At 39.5% G+C, this 18,606-nt stretch overlaps 2 protein-coding genes across 2 annotated transcripts; both read left to right on the plus strand.

Annotated features, from left to right (window-relative positions):
* The first annotated feature begins 1,838 nt into the window (after positions 1–1,838).
* On the plus strand, positions 1,839–3,864 carry LOC141653488 (leucine-rich repeat extensin-like protein 7). Its single transcript, XM_074461270.1, has one exon. It carries the CDS (start codon positions 2,019–2,021, stop codon positions 3,741–3,743), a length of 1,725 nt encoding a protein of 574 aa, XP_074317371.1. The 5' UTR covers positions 1,839–2,018; the 3' UTR covers positions 3,744–3,864.
* A 3,184-nt stretch (positions 3,865–7,048) lies between these two features.
* LOC141651503 (uncharacterized) lies at positions 7,049–8,963 on the plus strand. The gene is made up of 5 exons (XM_074459210.1): positions 7,049–7,170; positions 8,042–8,216; positions 8,268–8,376; positions 8,532–8,680; positions 8,766–8,963. Exons 1-5 carry the CDS (start codon positions 7,049–7,051, stop codon positions 8,961–8,963), a joined length of 753 nt encoding a protein of 250 aa, XP_074315311.1.
* The last annotated feature ends 9,643 nt before the right edge of the window (positions 8,964–18,606 follow it).

An 18,606-nucleotide genomic window follows, 5' to 3' on the forward strand; every position in this document is an offset into this window, starting at 1 on the left:
CTCATGTCCAAGATTGGTCTTTCCCAAAGGCCGTCCATCTTGCGGGGGGCTGTAGAGAAGAATTAGGAACCTAATCATTCTCCCCTAATTTTAGCTAACAAATTCTTGTGTAAATAATATGTTATTATCTTCCTTAATTGTAGCTATATTATATTCTTGCATATCTTAATATTGTACTACAAATAGGCTTGTAATCCTTCAGTTGTAATCATCCAATTTATAATATCAATCATTCACGTTTACACATAAATCACACAAAGGCACGTTAACTCAAAAAGAAACCACAAAGGCATGTCGTCTGCGGTGCAAGTTACTAGTTATTCGGTGATTAATGATTTGATTCCATATTATTACAAATAATTATGTTATTAATATTGTTTCATTTGTCTTGCACTTCACCATCAACGGCTACCAGCTCAATGTACCATGTCTAGCCATAGGATACTCGAAACTTCAATTCATTGATAATTATACAGATATTACACATTACACAACATGGCCAATAATACAGTCGAGACGATATGTTTGCTTTTCACGACTGTTACACTAGTTTTGGGATGGGTTGGCCGTGCCATACTCAACGTTAAGATTGAACACTTTGTACTAAATTATCCTGCATATAATTATTTTGTAAATGCAATAAAGAAAAATAAGTGCAGTATTAAGTATTACTTCCTCCATTCAACTCCACTCTACCACTTTACTTTATCATGTTTGCCAACGCGTGTTTTACACGGTAAATATCGTTAGCTAGGTATTTGCAAAAATTATAAAAGTTAGATATTTTTAATGTATTCCTAAAGACGAATCAAACAAGATCACACATGAATATATTTTCAATTATGTATTAAGAGAAAATTGAAACTGAAGGTTGATTTGTGAATAGTGTAGAAAATTAAAAGTGGTAGAGTGGAGTTGAATGGAGGAAGTAATTCATATCACTAAGGGCTTGCTTGAGATGAGAGTAATAATTAAGGGAGTAATAGAGCTAAAATGAACTAAAAAATGGAGGGAAGAGATGGGGGTTGGAGATAGAAATGGATAGAAATGGGGAAATATAGTGTAATATTCCCTCCATTAAGGGAGTAATTGTTACCCACCTCCCCTTCCAAGTAATAATTACCTTCATATAGAGGTAATAATTCCTCCCTCACCTCCTCTTTCTGCCATCCACAACCACCACAAAGCACCAATCTCCTCCCATTTCTTCTTATTTTAGCTCTTATTACTCCCTTAATGATTACTCTCATCCCAAACAAGCCCTAAGACTTGGCTGGAATGGGAGTAATAGAGCTAAAATGAACTAAAAAATGAAGGGAATGGATGGGAGTTGGAGATAAAAATGGATAAAAATGAGGAAATATAGTGTAATAGTCCCCACAATAAGGGAGTAATTGTTACTTTCCTCCCCCCTCAAGTAATGCATTACCTCCATATGGAGGTAATAATTCCTCCCTCACCTCCTCTTTCCACTCTCCACAACCACCATTAATCACCAATTTCCTCTCATTTCTTCTTATTTTAGCTCTCATTACTTCCTTAATAATTACTCTCATTCTAAGAAAGCCCTAAATTAATAGTACTAAAAAAATAAGTATTCCGTAGAAAGTAAAACTGGCGATGCGGGAGTGGAGTGGAGGCAGCTCCATTTCCCTTGTAGAGGCGGAGGCCCCACACGGCAATGAAAACAGACATCCAACGTATATTGCCCCAATTACAGCTCACTCCTTTCTTTTTTTTTTCATCTTTTTGTTTGTCATTATTTTCTTCCTAGGAGTTGCATCACTATTTTATTCCACTTTAAAAACAATTTTGAACAAATAAATTTGCATAAATAATCTGCAAATTAGTACGTACAATCATAAAATGTGGGTGACTAGTTGTCAGTCAGACAGTCCATTTAATATTTTCAATTTATTCAAATTTTGTAGCTAGGTATAATAATACACCTAAAACACCAAGACAAGTCCACCATATATTTCATGTGACTTTGTTCTTTCCTTCCTCTTCATTCCAAAATGCCTCCCTCTCCTTCTCCTCCTTGTATTCTCCCTCTATTATTCTTATTCACCATCTTCACGCTTCCTCTCATTCACACTACATTTGCCAATAACCATCATTATGTATCAAAGACACCCGTTTACGAGCCTGAGCCTGAGCCTGAGTTGATGCAATATGGTCCTGAGGGTGTACAGGTTCCTTCAAACCTCGTGTTTGAGAACCAGTACATTCAACGAGCCTACATTGCCCTCCAGGCTTGGAAGCGAGCTATGTTATCCGACCCTATGAACTTCACGGTTAATTGGGTGGGCTCTGATGTATGCTCCTACAACGGTATCTTTTGTGCACCCCTCCCGGTATCAACCTATCATCATTCTGCTCGTGTTGTTGCCAGCGTGGACCTCAACCACGCTGACATTGCGGGCTACTTACCCGATGAACTCGGTTTACTATCCGAGCTAGCCGTATTCCACATTAACTCAAACCGTTTCTGCGGAACCGTCCCTCAAACCTTCAGTTCACTAAAACTACTATACGAGCTAGACATAAGTAATAACCGGTTTGTAGGCAAATTCCCACCCGTTCTCCTCTCCCTACCCTCCTTAAAATTCCTCGACATCCGATTCAACGAATTTGAAGGCCCAATACCTTCAGCGGTGTTCGACAAACCGCTGGACGCCCTATTCGTAAACAACAACCGATTCAAAAACGGAATCCCATCAAACCTTGGAAAATCCCCTGTTTCGGTCTTGGTGATGGCTAACAATGAGTTAGGCGGGTGCATCCCCTCAAGCATAGGGTACATGGGCAACACACTAAACGAAATCATCCTCCTCAACGACAACCTCACCGGATGCTTACCCGAAGAAATCGGAATGTTGAAGCACGTAACGGTATTCGACGTGAGTTTTAACAAACTAAGTGGGCCCCTCCCAGCAAGCATTGGTGGAATGAAAGCAGTTGAACAACTGGATGTTGCGCATAACAGGTTCACTGGTGAGATTCCCAAAACCGTTTGTTCCCTTACTAACTTGCAAAACTTCACTTACTCCTTCAACTACTTCACTGGCCAACCTCCTACTTGCGCTCCTAAGGTGGCTAACGGTTCCGATAACTGTTTCGCTGCTAAAACTGATCAAAGATCAAAAGCTGAATGTTCCTCAACAATGGCACATCCAGTCAATTGTAATTCTTTCGGTTGCACCAGGACCAAGCCACCTGTTTACACACCAAGGCCGGCTCATAAGCCGCCCGTATACTCACCCACTCCAGCTCATAAGCCACCGGTTTACTCACCAACACCAGCTCATAAGCCGCCGGTTTACACGCCGACTCCAACTCATAAGCCACCGCTTTACACGCCGACTCCAACTGTGAGTCCAACACCGGCTTCGCCTAGTGGAATGTCATCGAAAGGATTCTATTCTCCGCCGCCACCGTCGTCGTATCCGTCATTAGTACCACCGCCGCCAGGGTGGGGAATGTCGTCACAAAGTAAGTATCATTCACCGCCACCGCCGTATGTATATAATTCTCCTCCACCGCCGCCTTCCCACGACGAATCCTCCAAGACATATCCGGAATCACCCCCGCCACCGCCGAGTGAAGACGAGTCCTCGAAAGGATTTCCAGCATCACCACCACCGCCAATAAGACGACACGTGTCACCAAGGCCACCGCGTTTGACACCGGGGACATACATATACTCTTCGCCGCCGCCTCCTATTTACCCTAATTACTGATTATTATTAATTACTGCCACGTTATCGTTATCGTATGTGTAATATTTTTAAATTTTTTTTTTTTTTTTTTTTTGTTATTTTGGGGGAAAAAATTTTATAAAGAAGAGAGATTCTTTGAATTTGTGTTGAATTATTGGGATGGTCACTTGGTCAGTGACTCAGTGGTGTTTGTGTATGGTCAATGGTTTCATACGAGATCTGGCAAAGCTATGACATGCAACCTCGTGGTCTGGGAGTTTAGATTTTAATTATTGTATTATTAGCAATAATTTAGGCTTTTTTTTTGTTTTGTTTTATCGGTCTGTCTCATTATAAACGGACACTATTCATCTATAACTTTAGACGGATAGTGTCCCTCCCACAAATTAAAGTGGGTAGTGCAAGTAGGGGTATCCATTTTCCACCCACTTACACAACCCACTTTAATTTATGAGAGAACATTATCCGTCTATAGCTATAGACGGATAGTGTCCGTCTATAATGCGAATTTGTGTTGTTTTATATATTTGTCATGAGATGTGGTTTGTTTATTTGATTTTTGATAATTGTGTACATTTTTACTCTCTCTTATTCTCTAAAATCTTCCTATTTCCTACAACAACAAATTTATTAATTTTTCACTTTCTTCATTTGTCTATTATTTGTGGTTATAATAACTCATAACCCCACATTCTCTCTTACTTTCCTTTATATCCACATATCACTATTCCACTAAATTCTACCAAAAACCAAATGTAGAAAAACTTAGTGAATAGGAGGGAGTATAATTTTTGCATTTAAATTTGTCAAAATCGATAAATTCAAACTTGATTAATACACGGAGTATTGTTTATACCTTACTAATATTCTTATTCTCAACATATAAAAAAATAGTAACAATGAGTATAAATTGTGTTTCATAATTTGACTGGTAAATTTATCTTAATTATATAATTTAAGAAATGCCAAAAAATGTACAGAGTATCATATTATAAATGTATAAATTAGATAGATAAATGCAATTAAATTTTATAAGAAAATAAATTTTAAATGGTAAATTTAGACAACCTTCATAGAGTCGCACATGACAACTAATTAGTTTTCCAAAGCAGAAAAAGGTGATACAACTTTTTTTAAATCAATAATTTAAAGAGTAATGTAGACAAAATTTTGACTATACCAATATCCATTTATTTTTTCCTTGGGTAGTTCATAGAGATATTGTCTATAAACGTATCAGATTTTCTACATTTCCTTGAAAGAAATAGACCTTTATTTTTATATAAACGGGCGAATTAAATATTGTGACGATCTAACTAATGATTGTAATCGTTTCATAAAAGTAATGTTTTAGTGAATGGATAGAGAAAAACTATTTAAATATATATGGATGTATTAAAGATGAAATAGAGAGAACAAAATGGAGAGGATCCAAATTGATCTATAAGGGCCTAAGAGTTGATGATCTTCTCCATTTCTAACAAAGACAGGGTAATGATAAAACTACTGCCGTTTTTACTAATGTCACTCAAGTTGTGAGACAGTGAATAGTTAGATAACAATATAATTAGCTTGTATTTGAGTGGCATTAAAAAAGATGGTAGTAGTGTTATCCTTATCAACAAAAAAAAAAAAAAAAAAAAAAGTAGTAGAACGACTACCGATGGACTCCTCTAAAGGGTAATGTTGACCAGTGGACAAGGTGGTGTTGGCCCGTGTAACACCCCTAATTTTCGTTTAATATTTCTTTAATTGTATTTTCCCATATTTCGTATTTTATTTTCCGGGAAAATATCCGTCTCTTGTCTTTTTAGCTCGTTGGGCTCGAAACGGGTGAAGATCCGCTCCTTTCTTGTGCTTCAAGTGAGGTTGGAGTGTATGGGTAGAGTTTTGGGGCTAAGTTCGGCTCAAACCCATGAGCTTTTCCAATAAACAAGAAGGGAAACCAAACCCTTGCATTCTTTTCTCATAACTTTCACAAAACCCTAAACATAATTCTCTCCTCTCTTCTCTCCCCTTGGTGCCGTGAGATCCCTCTCACCCTAGGGATTCGTGCTGCTTCCTCTTCTTCGATTCTTCATCGTCATTCGTGCCTTGGTTGATTCTATTCCTTAGATCTATCAATCTTCGTCGTAAGTTTCGTAGTTTACGAGTTTATTTAATATATTTATATATAGTAAGTATATTAATTAGATACGTTCTGTTGTGGCACGTGTGATGATTCCATAAAGGCGTGGAGGTTGCACCTGGAGAAGACGTTTACATCGTTGAAGACGATCTTTAGAGTTTTCGCTAAAAAGTTAACTAGGTGTTTCTCTTTTAATTGTGTTTATGTCAATTGATGTAATTTGCAAGATTTAATGATTGATTTGTATAATTAGTACTTGTTATATTGTTTATTATCATGATTAATTATGTTTCATATGTTTGTATATATATGTTTTAATGATTTAATTGTGTGCCGTATAATATTTATGCGTTAATATGGGTGTCTTGTGTGCGGCTAGGGTTCACCAGTGAAACTATAGAGGCGGCTTGACCGTGCGGCCAAGAGTGGTACGTAGGGTTATAGTTGAAGTTGGTATAACTTTGAGAATATGGCTCAAAGTTATGGCTGAAGCTAGTACAACTTTACGTTATTGCTCAAGTTACGGTCGTTTTAGGTATAACCTTGGAAATATGAATCAAGGTTATAGGTGAAACTACTATAACTTTGGATACGAGTTAAGGTTATGGCTGAAACTAAATAACCCTGAGTTTATGGCTCAAGGTTATGGTTGTAACTAGTATAACTTTGAGTTTCGTGTCAAGGTTATGGGTAATGTTAGTATAACCTCAAATGTATTTGTTGAAACTTAGTATTTGTTTCACGTGTCGTTGTGTTGTGTACGGTTGCTATATGACATTGTGTTTGCATATCTCTTTGGTTACTCATGTTCATATGATTGTAGGATAGTCAGTTCTACTATCCTATAAGTTGAGTCGTGATGTTGTTCACGCATGTTGGTACAGTCAGTTATACTGTGCATTTGTTTGTTGGCTAGTTTGAATAGATGACGGTAGTATTAGTTATATACTACCGGAATGAACCAACGCCACCCGTTGATGCAGGGTTTATTTGGTCTGTGTTCGGGGGTGGCCAGAGTCGTCAGTTATACTCTCTGGGTCCCGAGTGTTGTTCGATGTACAATTATTGCATCCAGGGGTTTGGCCAGGTCTTAGGCACATAGGCAGTGGTGATACGCTATACATAGTACCATAGAGGCAGTGGTGATATGCTCCACACCGAATGAGGTAGTGGTGATACGCTCCGTCAGTTAGAGGCAATGGTGATACGCTCTGACAAGTTAGAGGCAGTGGTGATACGCTTTAACGGGTGTACGATCTATTCGATATGCTATGATTCTAGCTTTGTGCCTTATGTTGCTATGTATCGTGTGCTACTTAGGTTTGTGAGTGTCCATAGTCTAGTGGCCGTATATTGTCTAGGATTGCATGGTTTCATTTGTTTAGTACTGAGTACAGTGTGGTATGTTAAGTTGATGTCGATTTTTCATGAGTATAGATGGTCTCACATATTTACTGGTTTTGCATTTCAATTGTTATTGATTGTTGATTATATTCACTTGTTGTAAACATGACTGAGAGAGCATCTAGTTACTCCCGACTGATTGTCGAGCCCCCATTCTTAGGTTGTTCAGGTGATTTGCTATTTGGATGATATCTTGCTGGGGAAGTACTGTACGGCGAGATGAATAATAAATTAGGAGTTTGTTTTTATGATTTAGAACGTCTTTAATAATGCAATGACTTTGGTTTTGGATTTTGTAGCAAACCGGATTGGCCAGGTGTTTCTGCCACCTTAACCCTTTTATCAGTATTATACTCTGATTATTCTTTTATTATACCTTTTTCCTTTGTTATATAATTCGGGTTGTTACAGCCCATGCCTGGTCACTTCGACCCCCTTTCCCAAAGGATGGAGACCGTCTCCGTTACCTTCTATGTACTCATACCCTCATTTTTAAGTTTTTAAAGCAAATGTTTCGGAGCAAAAGCCCTAAATCAGGGCTTTTCCAGTAGAAAATCATACAGCTGCCTCTCTGGGAGTTAGTCGTGGCGGTGGTTAATTATTGAATTTGGGTTTATGTTATCATTCATTTACCTAGTTACTACTTATTACCAAACACTAAGTATAGGAAAGAATAATTATTCATTTCCCCCCTTACCATTTCTTAATTTCAAGCATTTCCCCCTTTGCGAACCAAACACACCTTAAATGTTTTTGTGATCAAGAAAAGTATACGTAATGGTATCAGTTTAAAACATTGTTTAATTGAGCTGCTTAACGACTATAAGATTGAGCTGCAGTATCATGAGGGTAAGGCAAACGTGGTTGCTTATGCTTTGAGTCGTAAGGTGTCTCATGCTATGAGATATGTGATGGTGTTATCTGATGACTTTAGTCAAGAGTTCCAGAAGATGTGCCTTGAGGTAGTTCTTCCTTGTACTTTAGATTTGAGTGCGATGGTTGCTGAACCCAAGATTCTTCATGAGATCCGAGTCAAGCAAAGAGAGGTTGAGTTCCTACAAGGAGTTCGAGTCGCCGTAAGTGAAGTTCGCGCCAAAGGCTTCGACGTTGGACCTGATGATGGTCTGCGATTCCAAGGTCGTTGGTGTGTACCTAGCTGTGAGGTCTTAAAATGTAAGATTCTCAAGGAGGCTCATAGTACTCCCTATTCGGTTCATACTGGTGGCGATAAGATGTATAAGGATCTGAAGCTACATTTTTTGTGGCCGAATATGAAGAAAGAGATCGCCGAGTTTTTGAGTCGTTGCCTGATTTGTCAGAAGGTCAAGTTCGAACATCAGAGACCTGGTGGTCTACTGCAACCTTTGGAGATTCCCACGTGGAAATAGGATTTGATTTCGATATATTTCGTCATGGGTCTGTCGAGGTTGTCGAAAGGAATGAATGCCATTTGGGTCGTGGTTGATCGCTTATCTATGGCTGTGCATCTCATTCCAATGAAGGAGACTTAGAGTCTCGAAGAGCTAGCGAATGCTTATCAGCGTGAGATCATTCATCTTCATGGGATTTCTAAGGATATCATCTCCAAGCGTGATTCGAGGTTATGTTCTCAGTTTTGGAAGAAGCTGCAGATGGCTTTGGGCAGTGAGCTTAAGATGAGTACATCTTTCCATGCTACAACTGATGGTCAGACTGAGCGTACCATTTAGACGCTTGAGGACATGTTGCGGGCTTGTGCTTTGGAGTTCCAAGTTAGTTGGGAGGAGAGTTTACCGCTTGTGGAGTTCTCCTACAACAACAGTTACCAAGGTAGTATTCAGATGGCTCCGTTTGAGGAACTTTATGGAAGGAAGTGTCGTAGTCCTTTGTGTTGGGACGACTCCAGTGCGGTCGTTATTTTTGGTCCAAAGTGTGGGGTAATATCCGTATAAGACCCTCTAAATTTAGGACTATAACGTAAATTTAGCATGCGATTATCGTCATAAAACATAAATACAATAGAGAAACGATAAGGAACAAGAATCAACCTCGGGTCCTTTATAGTGCGGCGTAAAGAACAGAAATCAAACGAGATTCCCTCCTAATTGTTGCACCCAAGATTTGTCCGAGATATGCCCTTGTGCTAGAAGTTGTTCTCTGATTGCCTTGCAATATTGAGAGAACTTGTTGTCAGGTTTTCGAGATGTGAGATCTAGGTTTCAGAGAAGAATGCTCTTCAAAACCCTAATTATTTTTCACTAATGTTGATTAGGTTAAACAAGAGGAGGAGCTCTCCTTTTGTTCTCCTAATCTCGGTTTGGCCGAGTGGATCAAGGAGGGAATGGGCTTCCGTTTTCTCCTTATGTTTAACTCGTGGCACGACCCGAAATCCACTAAATGTATATGACACGGTTTCATTATAAATTGTCATCGGTTATCGGATATTAAAACATCAATAATAAGACGGATTAGTTGAATTATTAATGCATGTCCGACAAAGACAATATTGTATAATTATATTCAATATACATTAATTAAATATAAATCGCTTATATTTAATTTTACGAATCAACTGGTTAATTCGCCTTAGCCCATGATATTTAATCCGTATTAAATATAATATCTCAACATCACATTTTTGACTAATTACTAGTCAAATAACTCGGATTAACTGGTTAGTCAAATTTGGCATCTACATGACTGTATTTTCATACTGTCACGTCTCTCAAACGTATCCTATAGGTGTGACTTTTAGGGACCAGTTGATCACCGCCATCTGTATGACAATAACGTCAAACTTATCTAGCAAGCCAACCGTTATTGATAAACGTGGATCAACTGATAATAATACCAAAAGTATGCCCTTTGATCCTTTTAGAGGTTTATAAGTCCTTGCACTAACTGTTAAGGACACCAACCCCAACAAGCTCCCACTTGTCCGTACAAGTGCATGTGCAATGACGTTATCCGCACTAACTGGAGGACACAAGCTCCAACAAACTCCCACTTGTCCGTACAAGTGTATGTGCGATAACCGATTCTCATATTCATTTAAAATTTCTCCCACTCAATGTAAAACAATTTGCAGATCTGGATCCACAAAGGTCGTATTTTACAATCGATCTGTATCTAGAGTGGTTTCCCCGACTAGAGAGTAACTCAACTGATAAAACGAATCCGTATCCGAGCATGGCCATGCATTTCGATTCTGACTCCTCGAGTGGCCCCGAGAAATATCGAGCACTGATAAAGGCTGAATATTTCCTTCAACTCGACTCCTTCCGATCTAAGCACAACATGAAATGACCAAGAAAAAATCTACTTGGCCCCCTTTACGGATGACCGTGAGAAAGAAACCAAAGTCACCCAAAATCTGCCGTAGTCTCAAGAGACAGTCGATAGTCAAAAGAATCGACTCTTAGGATCACCATGGAAGTCCTATCCACGACCGGGCACCGAATGTTATAAAACATTTAGGACTCCACGTCGATGTCACAATTGTGTCCTACGAAATATCCGTATAAATCGCCTCTGTGATTGGTCAGTCAACCGGTTGACTTATGGCTCGTTGAACCCACCATCAACCAACGTCACAAAATAATTTGCCAGAGTTATCAGCTCATGTGGGCAATTAAGGACTGAAAAGATATAATGTTCGTACAGTTCACTTTGTGGTGTTCAAAATTTGTCGTACAAATCCACATGACAAACAAAATATATATATAAAATATCAAAACGATGATGTCGTATAGAGTACAAGAGAGAATGAATCTGATCCATAAAAGAGTACTACAACTTAGGAACACGTTTAATTCCCATGGAATTAACATGCCCTTCATGCTTATCTCGTCGTAATGCTTTAGTGAGAGGATCTGCTATGTTATCATCTGTAGCAATCTTTTCTATCACTACTTCCTTTTGCTCCACGTAATCCCGGATTAGATGAGCTTTCCGTTGTACATGTCTAGATTTGTTGCTAGACTTTGGCTCCTTAGCTTGGAAGATGGCACCACTATTGTCGCAATAGATGGTGATCGGGTCATTCGAACTAGGCACTACAGAGAGCCCATGTAAGAATTGACGCATCCATATCGCTTCCTTTGTAGCTTCAGACGCGGCATAGTACTCGGACTCAGTCGTAGAATCTTTGTAACAGATTTGTTTGAACTCTTCCGGTGACTGATCAGCGCCATTAAGAGTAAAAACGAATCCAGATCGAGATTTCGACTCATCTCGATCCGTTTGGAAGCTAGCATCTCACAGAACTTAGGTTGCGCATAGCTTTTGTTCGCCTCCATAAGTCAATGCCCAATCTTTAGTCCTCCGTAGGTACTTAAGAATGTTCTTGACACCCGCCACCAATGTGATTCACCTGGATGCTGTTGGAATCGACTTGTCATACTCAATGCATATGCCACGTCCGGACGTGTGCATATCATGGCATACATGATTGATCCTATAGCCGAAGCATAAGGAATCCGTGTCATGCGCTCTTTCTCTTCCGGTGTCTCTGGTGACTGAGACTTGCTCAAATGCACCCCTGGAGCCATAGGAAGAAACCCTTTCTTGGAGTTAGTCATGCTGAATCTCTCCAGGACTTTGTCTATGTAAGACTCTCGATCGAGAGATAGCATCCGTCGTGATCTATCTCGATAGATACGGATGCCTAGAATTCTTTGTGCCTCTCCCAGATCTTTCATCTGGAAATGGTTTTTCAACCATACTTTCACCGAAGTTAAGAGAGGTATGTCATTCCCAATCAGGAGTATGTCATCGACATACAATATTAGGAAGACAATCTTGCTCCCACTCGACTTGATATATAAACATGGTTCCTCGACCGATCGAGTAAATCCATTTTCTTTAATCACTTGGTCGAAGCGATGATTCCAACTCCGAGATGCTTGCTTAAGTCCATAAATGGAACGCTTAAGTTTGCATACTTTCTTAGGATGTTGTGGATCGATGAAACCTTCGGGTTGTACCATGTACAACTCTTCCTCCAAAAAGCCGTTTAAGAAGGCGGTTTTCACGTCCATTTGCCAAATTTCATAGTCATGAAAAGCGGCAATCGCTAAGATAATCCGAATGGAACGCAGCATGACTACGGGTGCAAAAATCTCATCGTAGTGCAAACCTGGCACTTGTGTGAAACCTTTAGCAACTAGTCGTGCTTTGTAGATATCTTGTTGACCTTCCACTGAATGCTTTATCTTGTAAAGTGATACTGTCGTTTCGTACCAAAAATAAATACCTAAGTTACTGCTAACAGAAGTCAGCGGCAAGTAGGGTCGATCTCCACAGGGAGGCGGTGTACTATCTATTTGTCTATTCTATCCGTCTAAATGTCACAATTGGGGGTTTTGAATTGATTTAACTAACTAGAGACTAAAGCGAGGGAAAAAGATGAGAGAAATTAACAGCAAGAGAGAAGGGAGTATGCTAGGAGTCGGTCCACCGTGGCAGCTATCAGATCTTATACTATCGGGAATATTAAGGCGATTAGACTATTGATAAGAAGAGCTATGGTCGTCACCTTTCGGTCCTTAAACCGCCCTAGAGCGTAAACAGCTTAACTTTCGCCCTCACTGCAATACCCTATTGTAATTAAGCAAGCCTTCCCTTCCAATCTTTCGATCTAGGTCGGGGTTAACTAAAATTACTGGTCTCCTGCATGCATTCATTCGACCTGATAACAATTAAATTGCCTAATACAATTCTATCGCAAGACTAATCTATTTAATACAATTAAAGCATTGCTACCACGGCTTCCCTAATCCTAACATACTACGGGGAATTAGCCACTCATGGAAATCAGGGAAACAAACTTAAAGGAAATAAGAATAATAAACATTAAAAGGAGAGAAAGGAGGAAAGAATTACTGAATTAAAGAGATCCGGAAAATGAACAAAAGTAACAGTAGAAAGAGTAGCAAAGTATTCGAACCAGAGAGAAAGGGAGAGTATATGATCCTTCGATGATTACAAATGACAACCCTTACTCCTATTTATAAGAAAATAGGAATAGGATTAAACCTAATGACGGAATTAGAGCTTAAAAGCCCAACCCGTCAGCAAAATCCACTCGATCGAGTAACTAAATCACTCGATCGAGCAAAGGCATAAAAGGAACTAGTCGATCGAAAGGAAACATAGCTGATCGAGTACTTATTCATCCTAAACCACTCGATCGAGAAGAAGTGGCTCTCGATCGAGCAAATGGGCTCTCGATCGAACAGAAATAGTTCTCGATCGAGCACTTCTCAGCGCGTAATTCCTGCTTCGCGCACTGAACTTCAAACGGCTGCCATTTCTTCGTTACTTGGTCAAACAGGGTGATTCCGGTGGCATTGGAAAGCTAAAAGGACAAACTTTCATCTCCAATTGGAATCACCTGAATATCTGTTGTAGAACCAGAGATATGGCTCTTACAAGCAGGAACTAGCAAATTGAAGCACTCTCTTGGCTCGCCTAACTTCCTTACTCCAATGCGCATCTCAAAATAGCTTCATTCCCGCTCCAAATTCACTCTTCCTCCAAATGCATGCTAAAAGGATGGTAAAAGGCTTGATTTCACTACTTTTGGGTTCATTCCTGCAAATAAGACAAAACAAACCAAAGTAGCATATTCGGGGCATTTCGTAGCATAAAACCACGATAAAAGTATAGAAATACGTGCATAAGGTAGGCTAATAAGACTATATAAAATGCACGTATCAAATCTCCCCAAACCAAACCTTTACTCGTCCCCGAGTAAACTAAAATGCAACTAAAGGAACTGAAAAGATAACTCAGAGCTAGCTACAAATGCCCACTTAAACCAATTAAATGCAAGCAAACTAACACTTATAGCAAGACAGTCAAATGCAAACGAGTTATAGGATGTTTATAATAAAGCTGAACCGTCGACCTTGCAAGACCTTAAATAATGGACTCTCGCGGGTCACTCTTCTCTCATGAAGCAAAGGGTAAGCATATGAATGTAAGAGAGAAGGAAAAATAGTCGCTCACCTAGACTACGACCCACATAAACATGCATGCAACTAATATGATAGACAATTCTAGCTACCGTACACACATTCCAACCAAACAAGGTCCTGTCACAGCCGAGGGCTTACAAAAATATGGTAAAGTGAGGCAATGGGTAAGAAAAGGCAAAACAATTAGGGGAATGTGGAGGTATAGGCGGCCAAGCTAGTACCTAAACAAAACCATATGACAATCATCCGATTCTTAAGCAATTATGGGATTAAGCACATGCCCTTCATTTGGCATAAAATCTCACCAAACCAAACCAAACATACTCCTCAAGTGATATAAGATAGAACATAGGAGCAGAAACCGTCAACCAAACAACATCTTTTTCATTTTTTTTTCTTTCTTTTTCTATTTTTTTTCATTCGGTTTCTCTTTCTTTTTCTTCGAATTTTTTTTTTTTTTTTTTTTTTTTCGAATTCCTTTTTTTTTTTTTTTCTTTTTCACGTCTTTTTTTCCTCATCAACCTCCTTTTCTTCATAAATTACCAACTCCAAATCAATATGATATGAGCCAAGATTTGATACAATAAACAGTATACCGCAGAACAATCTAAACTAGCTTGACAAGGCAGGCTAAATTTGGATGTAGCTAAGGGTCAACTGGCAAATTTGGCTAATGTGGAGTTTATGGGTAAAAATGAAAGAAAAGGGAAATGTAAGCACCTCCCTGCATGTGACACCAACCACTAACCCGAATGTATGACGGCAAAAAGCAATTGAATTTCATATATGTGCAAATTGACGATACATGTTATGCAAGGAGTAACTACTCACAATCCTACATGAAACTGGTCATAAATGACACCAGTTTATAAGGCTCTAATCCTTAGAAATTATAAGTAGGTTGCCAAAATATCAGGTCAAGTCTATTCGTTCAGCTAAATTAAACATTAACTCGTAGATATGCAATAAGACAAAGCTAATAAGATAATTAATTCAATGCAAGGCTTAAGCAAAAAGACAAATATAGAGCAATTTCATCATGGGAATCTACCGTTCCGACTCAACCTATATGCTAAAATAAACATGAATTTTTTTTTGAATTTTAACAATTTTTCAAATTTTTATTGAATCTTTTGAATTTTTATGAAATAAATAACAATGCAAACAGAAAATTAAACGTGATTACTGAATTGCAATAAAAACAATATGCAGACACAGATATGGATGCATAACCTCCCCAAACCAAACCGTACAATGCCCCCATTGTACCAAAACATGGAAAGGAAAATGCAAACTAAAGGAGGAAGAGAGTAAAAGCGGAAAACTTACAAGACACGCGAATAAGGGGACCTCCCCAAACCGACCATGAACATGGGAGGTTGCTAAGGCCCGGAAAACCGTCTCAGGAAGCTAATCCAAGTCAGCACGTGAAAGGGCATCCAAAAACAGCTCGATCGAAAAGAAACTAGGTCGATCGAGTGGTTTCTTACTTTGCAGATACTCGATCGAGTAGATATTAGCTCGATCGAGAGGATTTGGCAGCACAAGTGCTCGATCGAGTACAAAAAGTACTCGATCGAGTGATCCGCAGCGTATTCCTGCATAATGCAATGAAAAACAGCCCGCAACTGACAAAAACAAGCACACTGAGATAGTCTATGGTATAAAACCATTTATTACAACTGAAATTAAACTAAAACAAAATAAAATCGCCGGGTTGCCTCCCGGGTAGCGCTAGCTTCAGACAGGTCCCAGCTCGACCTTCTTTTTCTTCGAGCCACTATAATTAGTTACAATCAAAGCAACTCAAAGCGCGCAGCAACCTGTCAAATAGCTGCGCATGTGCTACACAACAGCATAAGTAGCACCAAAGTGGAATACAGAAATAGGAAATGAAATTATGTAAGCATTTAAGTCTAACAAATTTCCTATGTGAGCTCCTAAATTTATCCACAAAATAAAGGAGCGCGGGAGCAATTGTCAATATATGGGGGTCCCGATTCAGATTAACAGTTTTGAGATGATAAGGACGGTGAAAATTCTTTAAATTAATCGACCATATGAGAGGAGGTATAACTTTAAAAGAAACAGCGCGAGTCAAACGAGGCAAAATACTATTAGAACAAACAATAATAAAATTATCGTTTACTACTCAGATCGGTCGCTCTTAATGACGGAATCATAGGTAAAAGAGCTTATTACCTCTTCCGTGCTAGGAGCAATTACCGTCTCAACTGCTTCTTCATCAACCTCCTCAGTGGAATCCATCCCGTAAATCGCAGCTTCAAGTGCATCCGACTCGGCTGTGAATAGGGGAGGTTTACCGTAACCTTCATCATCGTCATACTCGTCATCCAAATCAAACCAAAATGACGAACCAAAGCTCCCAATGGCCATTTCAGTCGATCGAGCAGAATAATCACTCGATCGACCAACTTCCTCCCGCATCTCACTCGATCGAGTAACAACATCACTCGATCGAGAACTATCCTCCTGCATGTCACTCGATCGAGAAGGGATATTACTCGATCGAGGATCGTCTTCTCGGAAATTCACTCGATCGACCATTATAAGTCACTCGATCGAGTGATTCTTCCTGCATAGAGCTGAAATCTTCACGTGGGGCAGTGAAATATGAAAGGAACTCGTCGTCCGAGTCATGGAAGTCATCCTCATCATTGGGCAACACGGTTTCCTCAGGAGAAAAACCGCTCTCAGCAAGGTAAACCTCTTCTTCTTGCATCTCGGTTGCTAACCGAGCTATTTGTGACTCAGTTCGGGGATTCGAGCGTCCATATACCTATCACTCTCTTGCATTTGTGATACAAGCATTCTCATTAAATATGTCGACTCCGCGATCTCTTCTCTCTCCATCTCATTTGCTAATTGAGCAATTGCAGACTCGAGCTCATCAAATCGCGAGACATATTCTTGCACTTGGAATGCAAGTGCCTCCATCAAGGATTTCAGCTCCGCAATGTCTTCTTCTTGTATATCAGGGGAATCTTGTTGCGGTGGCCATTGATAGGGCGGATGTGGCGGCACAACTACAGCTGCATTGTGCTCAGCAGAACCACATCTCCCGTAGCAGATCACCGGCTGTTCCATATAATGGGACATCGGTGATGGGTCAAAGGTACTCAAGCCTTCCCTTTGACTGTCTTTCACCTAGAACTGTCTAGGTAGTACCTGTAAGGCCTATCAAAACAAAGACTAAACAAAAGATTAAAACGGCCTCAAGGGAAAAATCCCCCTGAGGCTAAAAACAGATAAAATTAAACAAATAAATAAATAGATTGCCTCCCTAAGCAACGGCGCCAAAATTTGATACTCGTCGTTTCGCACCAAAAATAAATACCTAAGTTATCGCTAATGAAGTCGGCGGCAAGTAGGGTCGATCTCCACAGGGAGGCGGTGTACTATCTATTTGTCTATTCTATCCGTCTAAATGTCACAATTGGGGGTTTTGAATTGATTTAACTAACTAGAGACTAAAGCGAGGGAAAAAGATGAGAGAAATTAACAGCAAGAGAGAAGGGAGTATGCTAGGAGTCGGTCCACCGTGGCAGCTATCAGATCTTATACTATCGGGAATATTAAGGCGATTAGACTATTGATAAGAAGAGCTATGGTCGTCACCTTTCGGTCCTTAAACCGCCCTAGAGCGTAAAAATGACTTAACTTTCGCCCTCACTGCAATACCCTATTGTAATTAAGCAAGCCTTCCCTTCCAATCTTTCGATCTAGGTCGGGGTTAACTAAAATTATTGGTCTCCTGCATGCATTCATTCGACCTGATAACAATTAAATTGCCTAATACAATTCTATCGCAAGACTAATCTATTTAATACAATTAAAGCATTGCTACCACGGCTTCCCTAATCCTAACATACTACGGGGAATTAGCCACTCATGGAAATCAGGGAAACAAACTTAAAGGAAATAAGAATAATAAACATTAAAAGGAGAGAAAGGAGGAAAGAATTACTGAATTAAAGAGATCCGGAAAATGAACAAAAGTAACAGTAGAAAGAGTAGCAAAGTATTCGAACCAGAGAGAAAGGGAGAGTATATGATCCTTCGATGATTACAAATGACAACCCTTACTCCTATTTATAAGAAAATAGGAATAGGATTAAACCTAATGACGGAATTAGAGCTTAAAAGCCCAACCCGTCAGCAAAATCCACTCGATCGAGTAACTAAATCACTCGATCGAGCAAAGGCATAAAAGGAACTAGTCGATCGAAAGGAAACATAGCTGATCGAGTACTTATTCATCCTAAACCACTCGATCGAGAAGAAGTGGCTCTCGATCGAGCAAATGGGCTCTCGATCGAACAGAAATAGTTCTCGATCGAGCACTTCTCAGCGCGTAATTCCTGCTTCGCGC

The sequence above is a fragment of the Silene latifolia genome, chromosome 4 (assembly GCF_048544455.1).
Source record: "Silene latifolia isolate original U9 population chromosome 4, ASM4854445v1, whole genome shotgun sequence".
Lineage (NCBI taxonomy): Eukaryota > Viridiplantae > Streptophyta > Magnoliopsida > Caryophyllales > Caryophyllaceae > Silene > Silene latifolia.